The sequence below is a fragment of the Canis lupus genome, chromosome 4 (genome assembly GCF_003254725.2).
Source record: "Canis lupus dingo isolate Sandy chromosome 4, ASM325472v2, whole genome shotgun sequence".
In the NCBI taxonomy this organism is placed as follows: domain Eukaryota; kingdom Metazoa; phylum Chordata; class Mammalia; order Carnivora; family Canidae; genus Canis; species Canis lupus.
Genome location: NC_064246.1, coordinates 22,649,259 through 22,671,653, shown reverse-complemented (window position 1 = coordinate 22,671,653; position 22,395 = coordinate 22,649,259). Strand labels below are relative to the sequence as shown.

Sequence of the window (22,395 nt, the reverse complement as noted above, 5' to 3'; positions counted from 1 at the left end):
TGGCCCTGAGCACTGTCCTGGGGAGACCTCAGAGGACTGTGAGGAGCCACAGCCCCGAAGTCTCACACTGGTCTGCGGCCTGCTAGGGGGCCCTGAGTGTCCAGGGCACGTTTGTTCCACGTGTTAGATGAGAATGCCTGCACAGCTCGGCCCCTAGCCTCACTGTCAACAGAGGGGCAACAACGTATGGGGGTGTACGACTGAGCCCCAGGCTCTCCATCTCAAAAATGGGAAAAATCCTAGCACCTATAGGTCAGCTATAAAAGGTACACATGTGAAGGCACGCACAGTCTCCTGTACTGTCATTATGGCTGTTACTGGTGCTTCCCCTATGCCCAGTACCTCTGGAGCTTATGAGTTCAAGGGATTGTAAGGTACATATCCTACCTTTAATCAGATCATAAACCCTAGAACTTGAGACCAGGAGGATCCACATATTGGACAAGTATAAACGGGGGCTGGAGTAGAAGGTGTGGTCACTAGCCCAGCCCAGGCCAGGCCTTCTAGAAGGCCCGTGCCCTGCTGCCTCCTCAGGAATGCCCGTGAACCCTCCAGGAGGGCCTGTTCTATCTTGTGAGGTTTCTACCCACCTCAGATATAATGAAGCAGGTGTGTGTGGGGGGTCCTTCTGCTTGCCTCAGACCCATTCCAGTCCCTGCCCCCTCCCTCCCCAGCCCATACTGAGAGCGGCCTGCAGGTAAAACCCAGGCTGCAGCAGGGCAGGGTGGTGGAGGGGTGGGACGGAGCAGAGAGAATCAATTTGCCAAGCTCACTTAGAGCTTGTTTGTTCAATTCTGCTGCCTGTAGGGAGACGCACGTGATAAGATACACGTATGCCGCATGCCACAAGGGGCTCAGGGGCCAGGACGGGGCAGGTCGGAGGCACGACTCAGGTGTGCTGCAGCGCCAGAGCTGGGCTGGGTGGATGGCTCTGCTCTACCCCTCGGCGACCCAGAGAGAGCCAGGCTTTGGCAGTGGCTGCCCAGGTCCTCCAGCACTGGCCTCTTATCCCATTTTTATTAAAGAGTGCCATTGTGGGTGAGCAGGGCCCAGCCAGGATCTCCTGGGGGCCGGGCACCAATGGCTCATTCTCCCGTGTCCCAAGCACCCAGCATGGGCTTCGCATCCAGCAGGCACCCCGGCAATGTCTGATGAATGAATGAATGAGGGTGGGGTCAGGCACGCGGAATCGACGCTCCTGCCTTCATTACACTTTAGCAGCAAGCCAAGCAGGGACTCCCCAGCTCTCTCTCTCTGGTTTCTGGGCTGGTTGGCACCCAGTGGCCAAGCTCTCCAAGAGGGTCTCCAGCACTCTGGTGCCTACTAAGCCCACCTCTGTGTAATGGGAGGGCTCCTGGGGGCCCAGCAGCACCGTGGCCAGCTCTGGGATGTAGTCCCTTCCAGCACCAATCTCTCCGACTCATCTAAAAGCTCCCCCTCTCAGGGCACCTGGGTGGCTCAGCCAGTTAAGTGTTTAGCTCTTGATTCTGGCTCAGGTCATGATCTCAGGGTATGAGACTGTCAGGCTTTGTGCTCAGTGGGGAGTCTGCTTGAGGTTCTCTCTCTTCCTCTCTGCCTCTCCCCCAGCTCATACATTCTCTCTCTCTCAAATAAGCAAATAAATCTTAAAAATAAATAAATAAATAAATAAATAAATAAATAAATAAATAAATAAAATAAAATAAAATAAATAAAAGCTCTCCCTCTCCACACTCACATGGGCTCTCGGGCTCACCCACACTCACCCCTCCTGATTTCTGCAGGGCCCCTCCCCAGCTCCTGGCCCTCATGGATCATCCCCAACGACCACCAGCCTCACACCTACATCTGGACAGCCCACCTCTGGGGACACCAGTCCTCCTGCCGGAAGCGGCCCAAAGGAACAAGTGATCTAGAGTTTGGGGTGTGCTGGGGGTGCACTGAAGAAGGCATGCTCCTACTGCTGTGCCTCCAGAGGACTCTGAATCAGCTTCTTATGGCTGCTCTAACACATTACCACAAGTTTATCATCTTACAGTTCTGGGGGCCAGGGTCTGAAATGGGTCTTATGGGACCAAAATCAAGGGGTTAATACCCCTTGTGTTCCTTCTGGAGGCTCTAGGGGAGAATCTGTTTCTGTGTCTTTTCCTGCTTCTAGAGGCCACTCTTGTTCCTTGGCTCGTGGCCCCTTCTTTCCATGGTCAGATCAGTAGCATGATACCTTCAAACCTCTCTCTGACCTCTGCTTCTTCTTTCTTTTTTTTTTTTTTTTAAAGATTTTATTTATTTATTCATAAGAGACACAGAGAGAGAGGCAGAGACATTGGTAGAGGGAGAAGCAGGCTCCTTGGAGGGTGCCTGATCTAGGACTCGATCCCAAGACCCCGGGATCACGACCTGAGCCAAAGGCAGGTGCTCAGCCCCTGAGCCACCCAGGCGTCCCACTGACCTCTGCTTCTACTGTCACTTCTCCTGACTCCCCCGCCTCTCTCTGATAAGGACCGTTGGATTACATGGGGCCTGCAGAAAAACCAGGATATCTCCTCACAGAGGTCCTTAATCACACCTGCATAAGTCCCTTTTGCCACATGTGAAATAGTCAGAGGTTCCCAGGATCAGGATGTGGGGCTTTCCTTTCTTTGGGGCTATTCCTCTACCTATCATACCCCAGTCCCTTCAGCAGCTTCCTCCAACAGACCGAAGGCCTTGGTGGGGAACTTGCCAGCACTTCTGAGGTGGGCCCTGGGAATAGAGCACACCAAGGACTGGTCTGTGGAATTTCTCCCTGAAAGGATATGGGCTGCAGAGGAGAGAAGGAAGAGAAGTTCCCGAAGGCAAGTGGTATCAATGGCATCATGCAACAAATCTTTACTAAGTACCCCCTGGGCATTGGGTCCTGAGGGTCCAGTGATGGGTAGATGGTCAGATGGACATGCCCCTGCTCTCACAGAGCCCACCATCTCACCTGGGAGGCCCACAGAGACCAAACAGTCCTATAAATGAGCGAGTCCTTACATCTCAAGATCAGAGCTATGGTGCTCTGAAGACCCAGAACGTGAGAATCTGTTCCATACTGGGAAAAAAAAGATCCATCAGGGATTGTAGATCTCAAGGGATATACGACTTCATGAAGAAAGGGAGGGTACCACCATGCAAAGACCCTGTAGCAGGGTGGGTGCTCCCAGGAACTGGAAAGAAGGCAGAGATGCAGGAGAGTCAAGGGGAGGCTGGCTTGGGGGGGGGGGGGCGGTTGGGATCAGACCCCACCAGCCTGGGGGAATCTGGCTACCCACCACAGAAAGGCTTTAGCAACATCCCTGGTACCTCCCAGGGACTCAGAACAGTGGAATGAATGGGATGGATGGAGGAATGAATGAATGCGCCTACCTTCCCTCCACCCTCCCCAGTAACCTGCTGCATCCCTCCCTTCCGCACAGCAACAGTTAACGGGCTCTCCAACGCTGGCTCACTTATTTATTTATTTCCCCAGCGCTGCTGGCGCCGACCCATGCAGCCTGAGCGTGCCTCCGTGGAAATGTCTGTAATCGCCAGCACACTTTAGACATTACTTCCACACCATTTAGGGCTTTCCGCCCCAATAGCTGCTGCTGCATTTCCCTCCACCCCAATCTTTTGGGTTGTGTTGGGGGGATTTTTTTTAAAGGTTGGGCAGTCTCTGAATTTGGGGGATCTGATGGTTTGGGGACGTGGGGAGAAAGACACTGCTTTAGAAGAATTCCTTATTCTTCTCCCATTGCCCTGGACCTGCCCCAACCCTGCCCAGGTAAGGGAAAGAAAAAAAAAAAAAAAAAAAAAAAAACAATTACTTCAAGCTGCTAAGAAGCCTTTAAAGATTTTTGCGTTTTTCTGTGCAGACCTCAGATTGGGTTGCTGATATAAGCCACAGCTTTGTGGGAGGCTGAAGGTGCACAATAAAGGTCACTACAGAAGAATCCCCCTCCTAACCAAACACCCTCCTCCTTCCACCTTCTTCAGACTCAAGGCCGGCTCCTTTGAAGGCAGCAGACACACTAAACCCAAACCCCGAGTGGACAAGCTGGGGGTAGAATGCATTTAGACTTGTTCTGGGGGGACAGTAAAGTGAGGACAAAATCCAGGACGAGCTTTGTGACCTTGGGCAAGTTATTTGACTTCTCTGGGTCCATTTCTCTGGCTATAATATGAGAATAATCAGACTTTTCTTACCAACTTGAAGGACTCCTGTGGGGCCCAGAAGAGGCACTGTGGGGAAAAGTGTCCTCCTGCTGTGTTTCTGCCTCCTTCTTCTCAGCCTGTATTTTGCTGGCTGCATTTAGCTTCCTGTAACTGCCCGCCACCCCTGTCCCTGCATCCTCCTGTCCTAGCAGCTGGACAGGTCCATCCACCTGCAGAGATGAGCCCACTCCCAGGGGACTCTGCCCAGAGGTTGTACCTGCAGGGGAGGGTCCCTCCGGGATCTCTGCATGCAGGCTGCCAGCTGAGCACCACACACACACCATCACAGGCCCTGGCAGAGGAGCACTGCAGGAGGAGCACAGTGGCAACCCTGCATCTGCGCCACACACACTAGAGCAGAGACACAACATCTCCCAGGGTCTCCCAAGTGGAAGCAGTGAGAGCAGGACTCAAACCACTAACCTCAGCACTGATTCTCACACATGAGAAGTGACCTCTGAAAGGAAGCCACCTATTCCATAGCTTAGGTGGTAATAAGAACCAAACGGAACATATACCGTAGGTTGAGCACGGACAAACGTATTCCGTGGGGATAGAAGCCAGGATGGTGGTAACCCTTAGGGGGAGAGACTGGGAATCATAGACGCTTCCAGGTGCAAGAAAGTTTGTTTCTTGATGCAGGTGTGACTACACAACTACGTTCACTTTGCGATGATTCATAAAACTGAACACTTACGGTTGTTCATTTCTCTGTACATATGCTTAAATACACAGACTCCAAAAGAGAAAAAAAGAAAAGAAAACTCCTAAAGCTGGTGGGGAAGGAGGCATCGGAGAAAATACTCCAGGGGTTAATCTGTCCCACTCACCTAAGGCTTTAAGCTCAAGGCTTCCTCTCTGTCCTGTCCCCGATGACAAGGACTGACCCAGGATTACCAAGGAGAGGCAAATTCAGCCCTGGAGGTGGAAGGTTCCCCACAAAGGCCTCCCAGCTGTGGGCAGTGGGGCTCCAGCCCCCTCCAGGGTACAACTCCTGCCACTCTAAGGCGACCAAGACAGGAGGAGCTGCCTCTGGATGGGCCAGCCCCAGGAAGGCTCAGCAACCAGAGCTGCATGTGACTAAACCTCTTCTGCCCACAGTGGGGTCCTGGGGCCACCGCAGATGGGAAAGGTCAAGCCAGGGTCAGGAGGCAGAGGGTGGGTCTGGGAGTGGGGTTTAGAAACCAGAAGGGAGTGGGTATAGGCAGCAACTCCAAGGGCAGGAGCTAAAGCAAGCCTGTGCCTTCAAGCCGAGCAGAGAGACCAGGTGAAGGGCTTGGGGTCAGATCCCAGCCAGCCACTTCCAGAAGAAGTGACCCGGCAAGTCTGATTTGCTAACCCTTGGCTTGCTTGTCTGTGAAATGGGGACACAGTACCCACCTCCCCTACTTTATTGTTCCAAAGGAAGGAAGGAAGAATAGGATTTGGCTAAATGGAGGGAGGAGGAATGTGCAGGGGGCAGGAGTGAGAGCATCTTGGGGGAGGGCACAGAATGAGCAAAGGCAGGGCAGCAGGAAAGCGGCCACCCACGGTGAGGATCTAGGACGGGAAGCCCGGGGAAGCCTGGGGCTTCACCTCACCTAATGGGATGGATTTCTACCATGAAGGGTTTGTGTTGAGAGTGGCAGGAGGAGCGGGCTGGGCTCAGACAGGGAGCTGCTGAGAGGGGAGGGGTCAGTGGGAAAGGCCTTCTCAGATGCAGGACTGGGAGAGGGGCCATCCCGAGCCTGTGACCCTCCTGGACAAGGACGCAGCCGGACACTCGGCTCTCTGTGGCTGGCAGTCCCCCCCGCCTGGGAGGTGGGCTGGCCGATGGGTGATGAAGACAGTGAGTGGGGAAGATTACATCGTACCTAGTGATTATGCCCTGGGTGCAATCTCTCGGCTGTATTATTGCATCCGGAGAGAAGAGCGGCCTTTCTCATAGCCGGACAGGAGGCTTCCACTTATTATTATAAAGAGGGAGAGCCCAGCGCCTCCCAGCTCCCAGCCAGCGCCGCAGAGTTGCAAAGTAATTAAAGGCTGCTAAGGAATCAGAGAAATTATAATAATTCCATCAACCAAGCACTCACTCACTTTCTCTTGTTCCCCCCACCCCACCCCTGGTAGAAGGCAAGGTGGGTCGGGCAGCCTGCAAACATACCCACACAGGCCCACCGTGGGGTGGGGCCTGTTGTCATGAGAGGGTGCCAGGCCTGTCAGCAAGCCTTACGGCCAATACTCCCAACTTGTCTGGGTAAATAAAGGCCAAATTCCAGGGTCTCCAGAACAAAGAGCAGTGACAATGCTGGAGGTCAGGCAACACAGTCACACGGGCCCCGGGGCCCCGCATCGGAAGGCTGCGCGCCCCGCCACCGCCCTCAAGCTTGTGGGGGCCGTAGGAGCCCAGGAGGCAGCTCCCCTCCCCTCTCCCCAGCCTGGCTCTGGACATCAGACCACCCGGGCAAACAGCGCTGCAACTCCAGGGGAGGGACGGAGACCTCATGGCTTCTGGGGACCAATGCCCTGAGGATCTTCCCCGGTCACCTTAGGTCTCAGTGGTTTGCCACTGATTTCTGGGGGTGGTGGTGGTGGTGGGGACCCTGGGGAAATCTTTTCCTCTGTCGGGTTTGGTTGACCTCTACAGAACGTGTGGTTAGGTCAAGTCACCCTGATGGTCCCTCTGGTGCTGGTTCCAAGGAGCCCACTTGGAACGTCCTCAGGCCACTACCACTTATCTCTTGGTGACGGCTTCCTTGTTTTCTTTGTCATGTTTTCATTTCATGTTTCCCACATGTTTCTTGTCTCCCACCAGACTGTAAGCTCTTGACCACTCACACCCTGCTATCAACCCATCAGGCCGTGGCAACGGAGTCTCTCTGTCAAGCTCCTTGGACCCCAAGTGACTTTCCTGAAGCTCTCTGAGAATTTTTCATAGCAGTGGGAATACCAGTCACCTACCCCACGAGTGTGGTGCTGCATACATGTGCTTTCCCTGAGCTGTTATGCAACTCCAATGTGCCCCCATTTTACGGATGGAGAAGCTGAGGCCCTGAAAGACCAAGCATCTTGCTCATGGCCTCCTGGTTTGGAGTCAGAACCTATATGCGTGTGGCTCTGTTGCCTTGTGTCACAGTAGGGCTCAGGGTCCCCATGTCACAGATGGAACACAAGTCAGGATGTGGTAAAGCAAAAGCTGGTCCTTCGACCATCGGTTTCATCAGCCTGCCGCCCATCCAGGGTCTGAGGAGACCCCCACTGCCTGGAGGAAATGAGATGTAGGCAGGAGACCTGACCCCTCCAGCCACAGGCCCCACCACGGGAGACAGGAGACCATTTAAGAGAAAGGGGATGAAGACGACAGGTGTGGCTGGCAGCCCAACGATGCTGCAGGAGCATCTCCTTGCAGCCAGCTCTCATCTCCTTCCTTTTAGAGGGTCTTTATTTAAAGGGGGGGGGGGGACAATAAATGGTGTCCCGTCATGTGCCAGAGAACCCCTAATGCACGCGAGCTGGGCTCTGCACATAGGCCCCCTGCTTCGTATTCATGGCAGAGGGTCCTGCAGCCACTGCGACAGAATTATATGAGCCCCCGAAGACTCCCAGCTAGAATCGGCGAGGAAACCGGTGTAATTAAGAACATTATTACTGTTCAAACAAAATAATAATTTTAATTACATCTGGGCTCCTTCTGTCTCCTGTTCCCATGCTGCCCTCTTTCCTCTCGCTGAGAGTGGTGGAGGGTGCTCATGGCCATGGCCATGATGGAGGAGGTGTCGCGGGGGTCATGGGGAAACCCGGGGTCCCTGGCTCTGTGGGGGAGCGGGCTGGTGTCTACCTGCAGGGATGGGTCTTCTACTTCTCACAGAACAATAGTGTGTGCACAGCTGGGGACCCACATCTTAGAGGCAGGGGCACACTAACCCTGCAGGTCACTAGGTAGGGGGGTCACTATGACCCTGACAGAGTCCTGACCTCCAGAGGTGGTCCTCACTTCAGAGAGGGCTCTGAGTGAAGCCTCTCCCCTGCATCGCTACAGCCTGTTTGGGGCCCGTGTGACAGTCCCCTCAGCCCGTGCACGAGGCCTCAGGTTCCCCTGCTTGTCTGCCCCCACCCCGGCTGGATCGGGGCCTCCTCTCTGCAACTCTGGGCAAATTACAAGCAGGCCTCGGCAAAGCTACGAAACGACACATGCAGAGGTGCTGAAGGCGACAGGGAGCAAGACTCTATGGCTCCAGTTGCAAGTACACTTGATCGGAAAGACATGAAGAAGTCGGTGAACTTGGCCTCAGTTTCTCTCATCTCTAAAATGGGATGAAAAATTCTCCCCTAAGTTACCGGGTTGTCGTCAGGACAAATGAAAGATAGTGAGACTGCTCGGGTACAGACAAGATGATATTACTTAAGTGGGTACACACACACACCGTATCACCTGCACGCGTGCACACACGCACGCACACGCCACTCCACCTCGAGACTCTGTAGAAACAGCTGGCCTGCTGCCCTGCCCGTGTGCACGTGCCCATGTGCTACAACGCTCCCTGCCCTGGCTGCTGCGGGCTCTGTGGCACCTGCCCGCCGCGAGACAGGAGGTATCTGTCATCGTGCCGACAGTGGGGGACCGGAGGAGGTGCAAGCACCTCAGGGTGCTCACTGAGGGGCACAGAGACGTGGCATAGTGTGGGGCTAGAATAAACCACTCTGGCTCTGGTCAGCAGGATCCAGAGCCCCTGAGATGATTTATTGGTCTCCCTCTCCCAAATCAATAGGTGGGTGGTTATAGATGCAGAGGGGGCCGCCGGGCACCATGGCCCCAAGGTATAAATTAATATGGCCTGTCAAGGGACTGCCTCTCCTGGCGTGGGAGACAACACTCTCTTGAGCAGAGCTGACATCTCAGGGGGAACGTCAGGCACAAGCCAGTGGGAGCTCCCCGACCCCCCACCTCTCGCTGCAACATGAGGATGCAGTTTATAAATCATTCAGCGTCTGATGGGCACGCCATGAGGAGGGCAGCCGGGGGCACTGCTGTCGGCCCCAGTGGGTGCTAATACGTCTGGTCATGCCCACCCCTGCATGCTTGGGGCCTCGTCTGTCTGCGTGCCCACTGCACAGAGAAGGGCATGGTTGAGATTCGGGGACTGGCGGGCAATAGAGGGCACTAGAGAGCTCCAGCAGTGAGGCCTGGGGTGTCCTGCGAGGTGGGGGCACCCTCTCACTCCAGCACCCGGCCTGGCTGCTCTCACCCCCACCCCAGGCTGTGAGCAGTAAAGGACCCCTCACCTGGGTGAAGAAAGCCGGTGGGGGCAGATCCCTTTGCGCAAAGGCTCCTGCTACCCTCCCAACTGCCCAAGAGGCAGAGGGGAGCAGCGGGGCTCTCTGCCCATTTGCCAAGGTCTTGTCCACTGGCCAGGCTCCCGGAGTGGGTGCAGGGGGTGGGGGGGCACACGGTCCCTGCTCAGGCTGGTGGGGGCGCTGAACGTACCACCACCCACAGTCAGGGCCGCATGCCGGACACTTGCTGAGGCTGGGCCCCATGCTAAGTGCTTCCCCCCCAAGACGGTCCCGTTTCCTTCAATCCTGGAGACAATTTTGCAAGGCAGGCACAGCTATTTCCCTTTTGCAGGTAGAACTGAAGCTACCTGCCAAAAGCCACAGAACCAGGCCTGTCTCGTAATCCTGGCTCCACCTTTGGCAAGCTGTGGGCAAGGCACGGAGCTTCTCTGTTTCCATGTCCACACCCGTGGCATGGGACTGACAAGCGTGGCTAGCGTGTGAGGCGGCAGTGAGCGCTCAGTTAGCAGGGCCTTGGCCACAGAGGAAGCTCTCAACAATAACAACGGCGTCAACTTATTATATTATCGCAGGGATGAATTACTTTGTTTTACGGACAGATGCTCACCAGGAAGCTCCTTCTCCCTGCTTTCCTGTTTCTACTAAGGAGCTCCAGGGAGGAGTGGCTTTCATCTGTCCTTGCTAAGTGACATGGAGAGATGGGGTGGCCTAGGGAGACCCTGGCTTGGATCATGTCCCCAGCTGAGGGGGCCCGGGGCCCCTGCTGTCCCATCTCGGTCCATCTGCCAGCCTCTTCCCCTCTTCCAGCCTCCTCCCCACCTCACAGCTGGTCACCCGAAGCCATGAGTTACAAAGATCTATGCAGGACCTGTCAGTGATCTGGACAGGTCCCCAGGGAACCTACTTCCAGCCCAGCTTTATTTCCACAAGGGGACACTGGGTGTCTGTGAGGGACACACGTACACCAACTGCCACTGGCCCTCTCCAAAAAGATCTCTGGTCAGGGGTTAGAGTGCCCTTCTATCTTTTGGCAATCCCAATATATGAAAGGAAGCTAAAGAACAGGAAGTATATGATAATCCGGAGACACCCTAACCTCCCTGTGTGACTACCAAACTTCTACACATCCCGTGAGGTCCCAAACAAATGGTCCCTGCGTATAGACCAGGTCATTTCTTCCACAGTGCCTCCAGCCTGCTTTGCACGCCCTAAATGACCATGGCATTTAACACATTTATATGTTATTAGACCTCCTCTTACTTGGCTTTCTCTCTGTAAAATTGTCTTCCCTAAGGCCAAGACCTTGGTCTTAATCACCAGCATTTTACTAAATATACAACAAGCCACAAACCGGGCTAAGGGCTTTACCCACCTGCATTATTGTATCTCGCACAATGACCACCTCCCCACTCCCACCCCCTATAAGGCAAATACTGTTGCTTGTCTCATTGATAAGAAGACTGAGGTCCAGAGAGGTTATGTCACCATCCTAAGTTGCACAGCTGGCCAATGGGAGAGCCCTTTTGCTCTACCCTACGTGTCCAAGCCAGCTTAGAAGCCCTGGGCCTTGATCTATAGCTGTTCAGCAAATGTTCACTGTGTTCATTTACAAAAAAAAAAAAAAAAATACTGAGTGGCTCAGGGCACGATGGATCAGCTCTGGGCCTCAAAGGACAGGGAAAATCGAGTTCGGCTGGGAGCAGAAAGAAAACACTCGGGTACCGGTTAGAACGGCACAGTGTGTGTGCGGGGGAGCAAGAGAAAAGAGAGACAGAGACACAGGCTCCCAGGCACGGAATCGGCCCCGGGGCTGACAGGGCGATCGGCGCTGGGGAAGCCAGCAGGGAAGGTGAGAAGGGTAGGTTGAGGCCAGGTGGGTAACAGCCCAACCGTCCAGCGAAGGTGCATGAACTTGTCGAAACTTCAAGGACACGGCCCACCCTGAGATTCCAGAAGCCCTCCTTGACCCCTTGACCCCAGGGGCCACCTGGCACTGTCTGAATTCTCACCTCACCCCCATCTCGCAGCCCGAACAGCCTGGCCTCAGGGTCACCTCCCCGGGGCACACCTGGAGGGCTGGTGGGGGGGTGGGGGGTGGCCCCGGGGAGGACACAGGGGACAGGGCAGCGCTGAAGGTCAGCGAGGCGGACACACCCCCCCTAATGAAGGTAGTGGAGCGGTGCTGCTGGGCACAGACACAGGCAAACACGTTTGAGCAAATTGGAACGCCATAAAAGTCTATTACAGCAAATCAAACAGCAGTCAGCATGACAGCCATTAGCCTGAAATGAATACACGGGGACTTAATGAGGTCTGTCGAGGCTGGCTTGGTGAATTAAGTTGCCAATTCTAGCAGGATTTCCCTTTTCTTTACGGACTTGAAAGCATCCACGCTGCCTCGTTAGGGCTTCGACAAGTGAATTGCAGGCCCTTTCACCCTGATAAAATGGATAATTACATGTAGAACAGCTTAGTGAGGGGAGAGGGCTGGGCAGGAGGGGAGCAGGAACACAGAAACCCAAACACACCTGTCTGGCTTCTCCAGAGCAGGGGCGGGGCCGGGCGGGGCCTTGGGGGGGCGGGAGAGAGGGGCAGGCCTGGGGCAGGGGGCCTGCAGGTTCTCCTGGAGAAAGGGGCAGGGCCTGGCCTTGATCCAGCCTCAGGCCCACTCCTGTTCCCGGCAGCTGAGGATGGGCTGCCCTCACCCCACCTCAGGAGCACTCCGGTAGGGAAGGCCACAGGGGTCAGGCTCCAGGGCTCGCCACCACCAGTGGGGTTTGTCAGAAATGCAGCGTCCGGGGCCGGCTCTTCCCAGGCCACGGATTCAGAGTCGCAGGGGTGCAGGAATATGCATCGTAGCTAGTCCCCTAGGAAATTCTGATGGGGTGTGTTTGGGACCTTCTGATCCACCCCTTCTCGAACACTCAGTTCTGAATGGCTTCTGAAACGCGTAGCTCTGCTTTGGTCTGCATCGCGCCAGGGCTGGGGAGCTCAGTACATCCTTGGAAGGGTAGGGGGATAGAATGCGTGCTAGGTTTCCATACTAGAAAGTTCTTCCTTATATAGACCTAGAATCTGTCTCCCAGAAAACTTGCTCTTCACACCCATCCTCGGGTTCTGGGCACAACAGATCCCCAAATGATCAGGGCTTGTAGGGCTGGGGACAGTGGCTGCTGAGAAGGTGACGGAGACGGGACAGGTGGCTGGCACGACGAGAAGGGGAGCTCAGTAGATGGAAACAGCCACTGGAGCTTCTCTGCCAGCCCTTCAGGGATAATGAAGTACTTGAAGGAGAAGGAGAAGCTTCTCCTGCTGGGATGCATCCGCAGACCACGGGCTATCAGCCTTAGAAGGAACCTGTCCAATCCCCCAGTTTAACAGCTAGTGGGACCAAAGCCAGCAGGGGCAGTGATAAGCCCAGTCTCACCCAGCCAGTCCCAGGCACAGCCAGGACTAAATCCCAGATGTCTTGACTTACAGGACCTCCACTGCTTATCTTGGCAAGAGTCAGCTGGAAAGCCACCTCCTCCAGGAGGCCTGCGGAGATTTCTCTGATCACTCTGGCCACCCCTCAGCACTGACACCTCACAGGGTCTCCAGAGCCCCACCTCTTTCTCTGGCTTGCATTCTTACCCCATTCACTTCCACGGGGCCTCTGTCACACATCACACTTCTCAAGGGCAGGGCCCTGGGGTCGCCAGGGTGACCTCCAGGCCAGCAGGAGAGCCCAGGCTCAATTCCGGGCCAGGAGCCAGCAGGCCCTTTGCTGGTACCTCAGCTGGGGCCTGAACCAGGCAGCTAAGTTCTAGCTCAGGTGACCACACCAGGCCAGGGCTGGTCGGTGCCAAGCCACTCAGGTCAGGAGTGGCCAGGCCCGCATCCAGCTGACACCACACCCCACCGGCCACCGAGCAGCCCTAAGTAGGGCATCAAGTATCAAGTCAAGGAGGGGAGCTGGGGACGTTTACAGGCGAGCAAGTAAACCACACAGGCTGCCCTCCAAGAACTGTGTGTCCTTGTGGCTGGCCCCTCTCAGCCCACCCTCTGAGGAGAGTCATCAGATGTCATCAGATGGGCAGCAGGCAGGCCACTTTATCCTGCCTGTCCCCTGCTGTTGTTAGATAAGGGGGACTGGGGCCCAGAGAGGTTAAGTGACGTGCCCACATGGACCCAGCAATCTGGAAGCAGAGCAGGGGCCGGACCCCGGGGGCTCCTGCCGCCAGCTTCAGCTTCTGTCATTGCTCGTTCTTCCGGCCTTCCAGGTCTCTCTGCGCAGCGGGTGCATGGCACAGCGCCAAGCCCACGGCAGACACTCAATAAATATTTGTTAAATAGATGACTGACTGGAGAGCCTCTCTCCTTGGAGGCAGAGGCCTTCGGAGAATCCCAGGGGATCCCAACAGGGCGGCATTGGAGGTCACATCTCCTGGCAAGGCAGCGAGGGGAAGGCTGGCCCCGGGCCCAGAGGCTGGGGAGGAGGGATGTGACCTCTCGTCCCCTTGCCATCGCTGCTGCCTGTTGCCCCCTGTGAGAGAAGACAACGGGCAGCCATGCCTGCCAGGATGGCAGCTGAGCAATGGGCTCGGGCTCATTAACTCTGAGCCGTGCCCTTGGCTTCCGAGCCTGGGCCCGGAGCACAGGCTGGCACGTAGAGACCCTTAATTAAATTAGGGAGACTTCCAAATGAGAGGGGGCCCGGAGCCAAGCTGCAGCCCCGAACATGCTGGCCACAGCTCAGGGCAATGTGTCCCCCTGCTTGGGACTGTGGGCTCTCCCTCCCGAGGCCCTGCCACATCAGGGCAAGGTGCGGGAGCCTCCGTGCATTCCCACCCTCACATTTGTCTTCCCTTCCCTCCGTCTGGCACCAGCATAAGACCATTGGCTCACAGCTGAGTAAGGAAGGCCAGGAACAGGGTGAGGGGTGGAGGGCATGAGACAAGGTCTCTTCATCTTGGAGGGAATCTGAGGCTGCCCTGGGAGTCGGAAGGCTCAAAGTCAAAGCCGTGTGACCTTGGGCAAGTCACTGTCCCACACTGCGCCTCAGTTTCTTTATCTATAAACTGAACAGGTATTTTCTAAAGACTCTTCCCCTTCCCTGATCCAGTGACATATAACATAAAGGGGCTGGAACTCCAATGCCTTGGTGCTGAACCTGCCTCTCCCCAGGGGAATCCGTTCCCATCATTCCCAGGCCAAGGCTTTACTGCTGCCATTCAACCCAGAGCCCTGAGGGCAGGCCCGAGGGACACCCAATAGAAGCTCTTTACCCACCACCTTCAAGGTCTTTGAATTGCTAACTACCAGCCCAGAAGACTGCCATCAGTCACTGGGAGAGGACAGTAAGGGATGAGAACCCTAGTACCATTGGGAGCCGGCAGCCAGCTTATTAATGAACCGTTTGTAATGCAATAATTTGTACTTCTCAATTACCAGCAATGGCTTGGTTTTACATGCTTGCACTCATGCAAACACACTCAGAGTACACAGACGACCCAAAGGAGCAGAGGGCCAGGGAGACAGGCGGGCGAGCATAAGGCTAGGGAAAGAAAGTGCCTTCCTGGAGCCACCACCTGCTTCCTGGGTTATTGGGGGCACCCGTTCTGGACACAGCTGGAAAGCCGGGGGTCAGGCTTGCTAACCCACGTGCCCGTGGCCCACACTGGCTATGAACGGAAGCAAAGAGGCCACGACACCTGCCCCTTCTACCTCCTGTCCAGTCCTGCCTGCAGCTAGAATTGTGGGGCTCATCCCAGGCAGGCCTTCTATCAGGCCTGAGGCCACCTCCAACCCACCGTCCTTGACCATCCGGTAGGCCCTCACCCTCCGAGCTGTCGGCAAGGTCACTAACCTGCCCAGGGCTGGTGCTTGGGCTGCGGCGTGGGCAGGGGAAGCAGAGCTGGAGCTGCCCTGTACCCAGCTTCAGCCCCCGCCCAGATGGCCCACCCTCCACATCCCTTAAGTGTGACCCTGGGGGCTCCTACCTCAGGGATGCGGACGCTGTAGGGTTGGTTGTGAAACGTGGGTGCATTGTCATTCACGTCCCCGACCTGTATGTTCACCTTCCGCGTGATCACCTGGCAAGAGAAGGGTGGGGATTTGACGTTGGCAGTGGCCTCCAGCCTCTTTCTGCCCCAGGGCCCAGGACCCTGCCTCCCAGGGCAGCAGGGGCCTCAGGAGACACTCACCCCCTGGTGGTCACTGACGGAGAACTCCACTGTGAACTCAGACTTGGTCTGAAAGAGAGAAGGGGGGGAGGGAGAAGGCAGGGTTAGAGAGAGGTGCTCCCACGTCCTGAGTCCTGGGCCCTGGGCCCTAATCTGGGCTGGGCTTCTAAATGGCTGTGTGATCTTGAACAAGTCCCTAGACACCTCTGAGGCCATTTCTTCAAATGTAAGGAGAAAACAAGGGTTGGGGTTTTCAAACTCATACCTTAATTTGCTACGGGCTGCCACATCACCAGAATTGGTGTCTCTGGAAAATGTCCTTCAGGGGAGCACTGTTCATGGGGGTAGACTTGTATATACCACAGAGCCACCATTCTATGGGGCATGAACCCAGGGCCATGGTCCTTCTTGCCCGTCCAGTGTTGTCCCTTGTTTGGAGACATCCCAACCACCCCATTCCAACCCCAAGTCCAGATGCGAGCATTGATGGACTGAGGGACACCATTTAGGCAGCATGATGCTACTTTGGGGTCAGAATGGGGCCTCAGAGGAAGGCCCCTAAAAGATGATGAGCCAGCCTCCCTCAGGGTCTGCCCGCCAGGAAAGAACTGGGACAGGGGCATGGCCGGGTCATATACCTCTCTGTCCAGCGGCTGCCGCAGCCACACCACACCTGTGTCGGGCTCCACGGCAAAGAAGCGGGAAGCCTCCTCCCCAGACACGCCAAACACCAGGGGGTCATTGTCCATGTCTCGGGCCAGCAACTGGGTCACAGAGGAACCTGGAATAGCCACAGAAGAGATCAGAGAGTGACAGTAGGAGTGGGTCCCTTCCTCGGCACCTTGCTCGGGAGTCCCAGCCCACACACTGCCGGCAGGTCACTGACCCAGGCTCTTTGCCCCCACCCTGACCACGTGTCACAGTGTGTTACGTGCCTGTCACAGAGAACCGTGGCTCATCGTATTTTTATGTGGGTAATGAAGAGCTGTGGCCTTTGCCTATCCCCTTTTTTCTTGATTTTATTTTTATTTTTAAAAGATTTTATTTATTTATTCATGAGAGATACAGAGAAAGAGAGAGAGGCAGAGATACAGGCAGAGGGAGAAGCAGGCTCCATGCAGGGAGCCTGATCTGGGACTGGATCCCTGGATCCCAGGATCATACCCTGAGCCAAAGGCAGACACTCAACCACTGAGACACCTAGGCATCCCCCCCTTTTTCCTGATTTTAAATTTGGAGATTCCCTGCTCCTAGTGGCTCTGATGAGGGCAGGCCCCTTCAGTTCTTCTGCTCCAGGATGGGCACATCCCTCTCAGCCTTAGCCAATCAGAGCATTCCATCTCCCTGGTCACAATGACTAGCTAAGGGATGAGCATGTGACCCAGACGAGCCAGTCAAAGCCGACCCTGGGACTTGTGCTGGAATGACCGGGAAAGAGAAGCCCTCTTCCACTGGCCTTGCTACCTTGGCCCCACTGGCAGCCATCTCTGGCACCACACAGGAAGAATTTGCCTGAGAATGAGGCCAACAGGAGGAAAATAGAGCCAAATGGTGCACAGAGAGACTCCTGAAGGTTTGAGGGTGTGTAGCCAGCGGTGCCTGATTTTAGCTCCAACCTCCGGGCTTCTCAGCTACAGGAGCTAATATGTCTGCCTCTTCTTCTTCTTTTTTTTTTTTTTTTTTTGGCCCGAGTCCGTCAGTTGAGTTGGATTTCTGCCTTTTGCAAATGGAAGCATTCATTCTAATTCACAAAAAATTACAATACTTGGCATTTGCCCAACAGTGGCGCGGGGCTGGCCTTGTGCTGAGTGCAGGAGTACACAGAGGTTATAGGAAGATGTGGCCCAGCCTCCAGGAGATGGAAGCCAGTACTGGGGTGCTAGGTATAGTTTCTGTTCACAAGAAGAGGACTGAGGTGTCCTTGTTCCCCAGGAAACACAGCCCTGGTCAGAGGCGCCCCCAGGATGCCTGGCCTACAGTCCTGCCTAGGAAGCCCTAGCATATTTAGGGCATCTTCCCCGGGGGATCACAGCCCTCCCTAAGTAGCGTTCAGGCAGGGTAACCAACCCCCTGGTTTATCTGGGACTGAGGAATGACAGATACTAAAACCAGGAGGTCCCAGACAACTGGACAGGCTGGCCACCTTAGCTTCAGGAGGTCCTCGAACCTCTGGAAATCGTGCAAAATGTCATGAGTGTACAGTATCACTTTCTGCAGAGAGGGGCTATAGTCTTTGTCTGATTCTCAAAGGGGTGGTTAGATTAGATTCACGGCCTTGGGCAAGTCACTTCTTTTAAAGCCTCAGTTTACCCCATAAGATGGAACAGACACTCTTTCTTCCCCAAATATAGCTTGTGTTTACTCAACAGCTCTGATGATCAAGCTAAGTAAGATAGGATTCCAAACTCTGGGACTGTTCTCTAGAAAAGAACACTACTGAGCTTTTCTAAGTGATACAAGAATAGCGAATATTTCTGAGTGCTAGCCACACTCTAGACACTGGGCTAGGGGGTTTCTATGTATTGTCTGATTCAATCCTGACCATTGTTCTACCCATTTACCAGATAAGGCAACAAAGAGTGATTAAGTAATTAACCATGGCCACACAGTTAGTAAAAGGCAGAGCTGGAATTCAGATCCCAGGCATTCTGGGTCTACAGCCTTTGTTGGTTTCCACAACCTTACACATCTCAATACTTGGTAAGTGAACTCAAGATTCAGGACTTCTAGGGACATGACCCTATCAGACCCTAACAAGAAGCCTAACACTTAGAAAAGAAAGATTCTGGGCAATGACTGGGCTCTGAGGATATGCCAGACAGTGCTAGCTAGGCTCATTCACTCGGATTCTCTCATTAAGTCCTCCCGGCAACTCAGTTGGTGGCCATTTTTCTACCCATTTTACAGATTAGGAAGTTGAGGATAAGAGAGGCAATGCATCCTTTCCAAGGTCACACAGCAGAACAGGATATGGAAGCACCTAAGGTGATGAGAGGAGGTTAAAAGCAGGAGGGAGAGAAGAAAAATCATGAAACAGAGTCGGAACCACCTCGGAGATCCTCTGGGGAGTACAACCTTCCCATTTTTAAAGATGGAGAAGCTGAAGGCACCTCACTAGTTGCCCAAAGTGCAATGGTGGGGGACAGAGTTGGCAGCTAGAACCCACATTACTGGACTCCCAGTGCAGGGCTCCTTCTGGATGAGGAAGGAGGAGGAGGTATGTGAAGTCATAGGTCAACCAAGCACATCTGCTCAAAGCATGATGTCGTTCAATGGCAAGCAATTGTTCTATATGAAAATAAATGGGAATATTCTGGAGCACAACGTAACTATTTTTGAAGACCAAACCTAAAGCCGTAAAAGAATTTCCAGTCTCCCCCTGACTTCCAGGGATATGCATTTTGTTTCCCTTATGCTCAGATTTGCTTTAGCGGCCAAGTTTGAGGAGCGCTGAGCTCCTTCCTAATGCCTTGGGGAGATTCCATATGAGAAAACCTGAGGCCCAGAGCAGTCCTGCCTGCCCACAGTCAACAACCAGTCCATGGTGGCCCCCTGGAGTGGACGCTTCACCTGCCAACCACTGTCAGGGCCCAGCCTCTCCGCTGGCTGATGGGATTCTGGAAAAGACCACACTGGCCCTCCAGCCAAGGTCAGACGACTCAGCCCGATATCCTAAATGGCTTTCTTAGGCCCGATGTTCAGGCCCTTCCAAGAAGGGGGGCACTGGGCAGGACATGGATGGGGCCCATCAGCTGCTGTCACCCACTCTATAATTTCCTGGACTTTTATCCATTTTCCCCTCAATTATGTGCTGCTCAAAATGGTCCTTTTCGGCTTCCTCACGGGCTCTTGCCTGCTTACGCCTTCTTTGTGTCCCAGGTAATTGCTAGTGACCTTTTCTAAGTGTACTAATTAAAGGTGCCGATTTAATATTATATTTAAGACAAGACGCCCCGCAATTTTCCAGCTGGGCACAAACTCCCCCGCCCAGGGCTGTTCTGCTACTTTGCAGAAGCTGGGCCTCGCTTGGCTTCCCCTTGGACACAGGGCTCATTTCTCCACCAGGAAGGCTCCCAGAAACCTCTGTTTGCACCATTCACACAGGAACGAGGCCAATGTGTGGGGCTCAACTCCAACCCGGTGGTTCTAGGAGCCGCCACTCAGGAGAACCATCCCTGGCTGTGGGGCCCTGGGGTACACATACCGCGCTCTGTGTTTATTTCCCATCTGAGAAACAGGTAATATGTGCTGCGACTCAGGCTGTGGAATAGTACCTGGAGTTTTGTTGGGTTTTGTTCTAAAATTGTGATGAAATATATAGAACACAAAAATGCATCATTTTAACCATTTTGACATGTGCAATTCAGTCATACTAGGTACATTCACCACGTGGTACAACCCTCACCACGATCTGCTTCCAGAATATTTTCATCACCCCAAATGACACCTACGTCCACTAAGCAATCACTCCCCATTCCTCCCTGCCCCTGCCCTGGCAATCAAGAAGCCATTGTCCATCTCTATGAATTTGCCTGTTCTGGACATTTCATATAAATAAAATTATATGAGGGGTAGTCTTTGTGTCTGGCTTCTTTCACTCAGAATAAAGTCTTCGAAGTTCATCCATGTCGTAACATGTATTAGTATGTAATCCCTTCCTACGGCTGAGTAACACTCCATTGTATGGAGAGACCACATTTGTGTATCCATTCGTCTGTTGATGGACTTTTGGGTTGTTTCCCCCTTCTGGCTATTGTGAATCGTGCTGCTATGAACATTTGGGGGCAGGAACTAGGAACGAGGGGTGGGGAATTGCTGGGTCCTGTGATAATTCAACATTCAAGCTATGAAGGAGCCATCAAATTGTTTTCCCCAGCACCTGCACCATTTATATTCCCACCAGCAGTGGAGGAGGCCCGGAGCTCTTTCCAGTGGTAGGAAGGATACCCAATGATTGACCGGGGCTGGATGGTGGAGAGATGGGAGCTGGGCAGCCCTCCATTCCAGATGCTACTGGTACCCTACCCATCAGGCCTCACACATCCCGCCGTCACACACATCAGCTCGATCTCCAAGTGCCAGCCCGGGTTGAGCTGGATTTCTGAGGGACACACTGGACAGGCTGGAAGTGCCAGGGGATTAAGAACCCCCGCAAAAGTGCTCAAAGAATGACTCATGCAAAGTGGCTGATAAAGATTTAGCAGATTACTGCTCCAGCTCCCTCACCTCTTGGGGTGGCTGATGCAGAGGTGTGTTGTACGTTGGCTCTTGGGGATCCCTGCTGGGACTCACCCCCAGCAGCCCATGGCGAGGACGTGGTTGGTCATGCACCTTCTCCTCCCTGCCTCACCTCCTCATTCCTCACCTGCGTTTCCTGGGACCCCCTTTCCAACAAATGATTTGCACTCAAACCCCCATCGCAAGGCCTGCTTTGGGGGGAACCCACAGAAGATACACCCTAAAATTGTGGCATCAGAATCACCCAGGAAGTAATAGTATAGATTCACAGGCCCTGCTGACTCAGCTGGCCCTGGGGTTGGGGGAGCCCAGAGTGTGAACTTTTACGCGGCAGCCCCACTCTCCCTAAAAGAGACCCTATTGCACAGCCAGGTTGGGAAGTCCTGTGACTGGTTTATAGCAGGGTGATCTTCAAATATTTAACAATGGGCATAGTACAGGCATCAACCAATCAGAAAGGATGCTGGCCATAAACAATCGGACCGGTGAGTACTGCCTGTAAGTCAGCCTGGTTTATGGCTCACATTTTAGATGCAGAGAAAAGCTCCTCTGGTCCCAGGATGATTTAAAGGCTCAGTCTTACGGATCTTGGCTCAATCAGTGCTGCAGGAGGACTCTCTGTTCTTGGTCTCCCCCCTGCCCTCATGAGGAAGGACAGCTCAGCAAGGCTAGCACCCTCCACTCTGTGCCAGCTCAACCCAAACAGGGGCCCAGACTCTCCTCGTGGGTAGAAAGTAGAACTGGAAAGAGTGCAAGGCACCATACATCCATGTACACAGCAGCCTCACTCACAACAGCCAAAAAGGGGAAGCAACTCACATCGATGGAAGAATGAGTGAACAAAATGCCATCCATACATACAATGGGATATTATCCAGCCTTAAAAAAGGTCGGGAACTCCGACACATGCTGCAACATGATGAACCCTGAGGACACTGTGCTGAGTGAAACATGCCAGTCACAAACGGACAAACACCGTATGACTCCCCTTATGTGAGATACTGGGTGAGTCAAATTCACAGAGACCAAAAGGAGAAGGGTGGGTGCTAGGGGCTGGGGAGGAGGGAGGAATGGGAAGTTATTGTTTAATGGGTATAAAGCTTCAGATTGGCAAGGGGGAAAGAGTTCTGGAGATCTGGTGCATGACAACATGAGTGCACTGAACACTCTCCTGAACTATACATTAAAAAAATGATCAAATTGGTAAACTTTTGTTATGTGTATTTTAACACAATTAAAGAATTTTAAACCTGGGACACCTGTGTGGCTCAGCAGTTGAGTGCCTGCCTTCGGCTCAGGGCATGATCCTGGGTGCAGGGATCGAGGCCCACATTGAGCTCCCTGCATGGAGCCTGCTCCTCCCTCTGCCTATGTCTCTGCCTCTCTCTCTGTGTCTCTCATGAGTAATAATAAACAAACAAACAAATAAATAAATAAATAAATAAATAACCCAAACTTAAATCAGATTCTGTCCAAGGCCCTGGCTATCTGGTCTGAGGCAGCACCTGTCACGGCAGTTCGCACA

The 22,395-nt window shown here is 54.0% G+C and overlaps 1 protein-coding gene across 1 annotated transcript in view; it reads right to left on the bottom strand.

Annotated features, from left to right (window-relative positions):
- LOC125752101 (cadherin-23-like) overlaps positions 1–22,395 on the bottom strand; it is a 285,602-nt gene that overhangs the window by 194,175 nt on the left and 69,032 nt on the right. The window contains exons 3-5 of the mRNA XM_035715256.2: positions 16,271–16,413; positions 15,654–15,701; positions 15,450–15,542 (exon numbers count right to left, since the gene is read on the bottom strand). Of these exons, the coding sequence (XP_035571149.2) occupies positions 15,450–15,542; positions 15,654–15,701; positions 16,271–16,413 (284 nt within the window). The remainder of the gene's footprint in view (positions 1–15,449; positions 15,543–15,653; positions 15,702–16,270; positions 16,414–22,395) is intronic.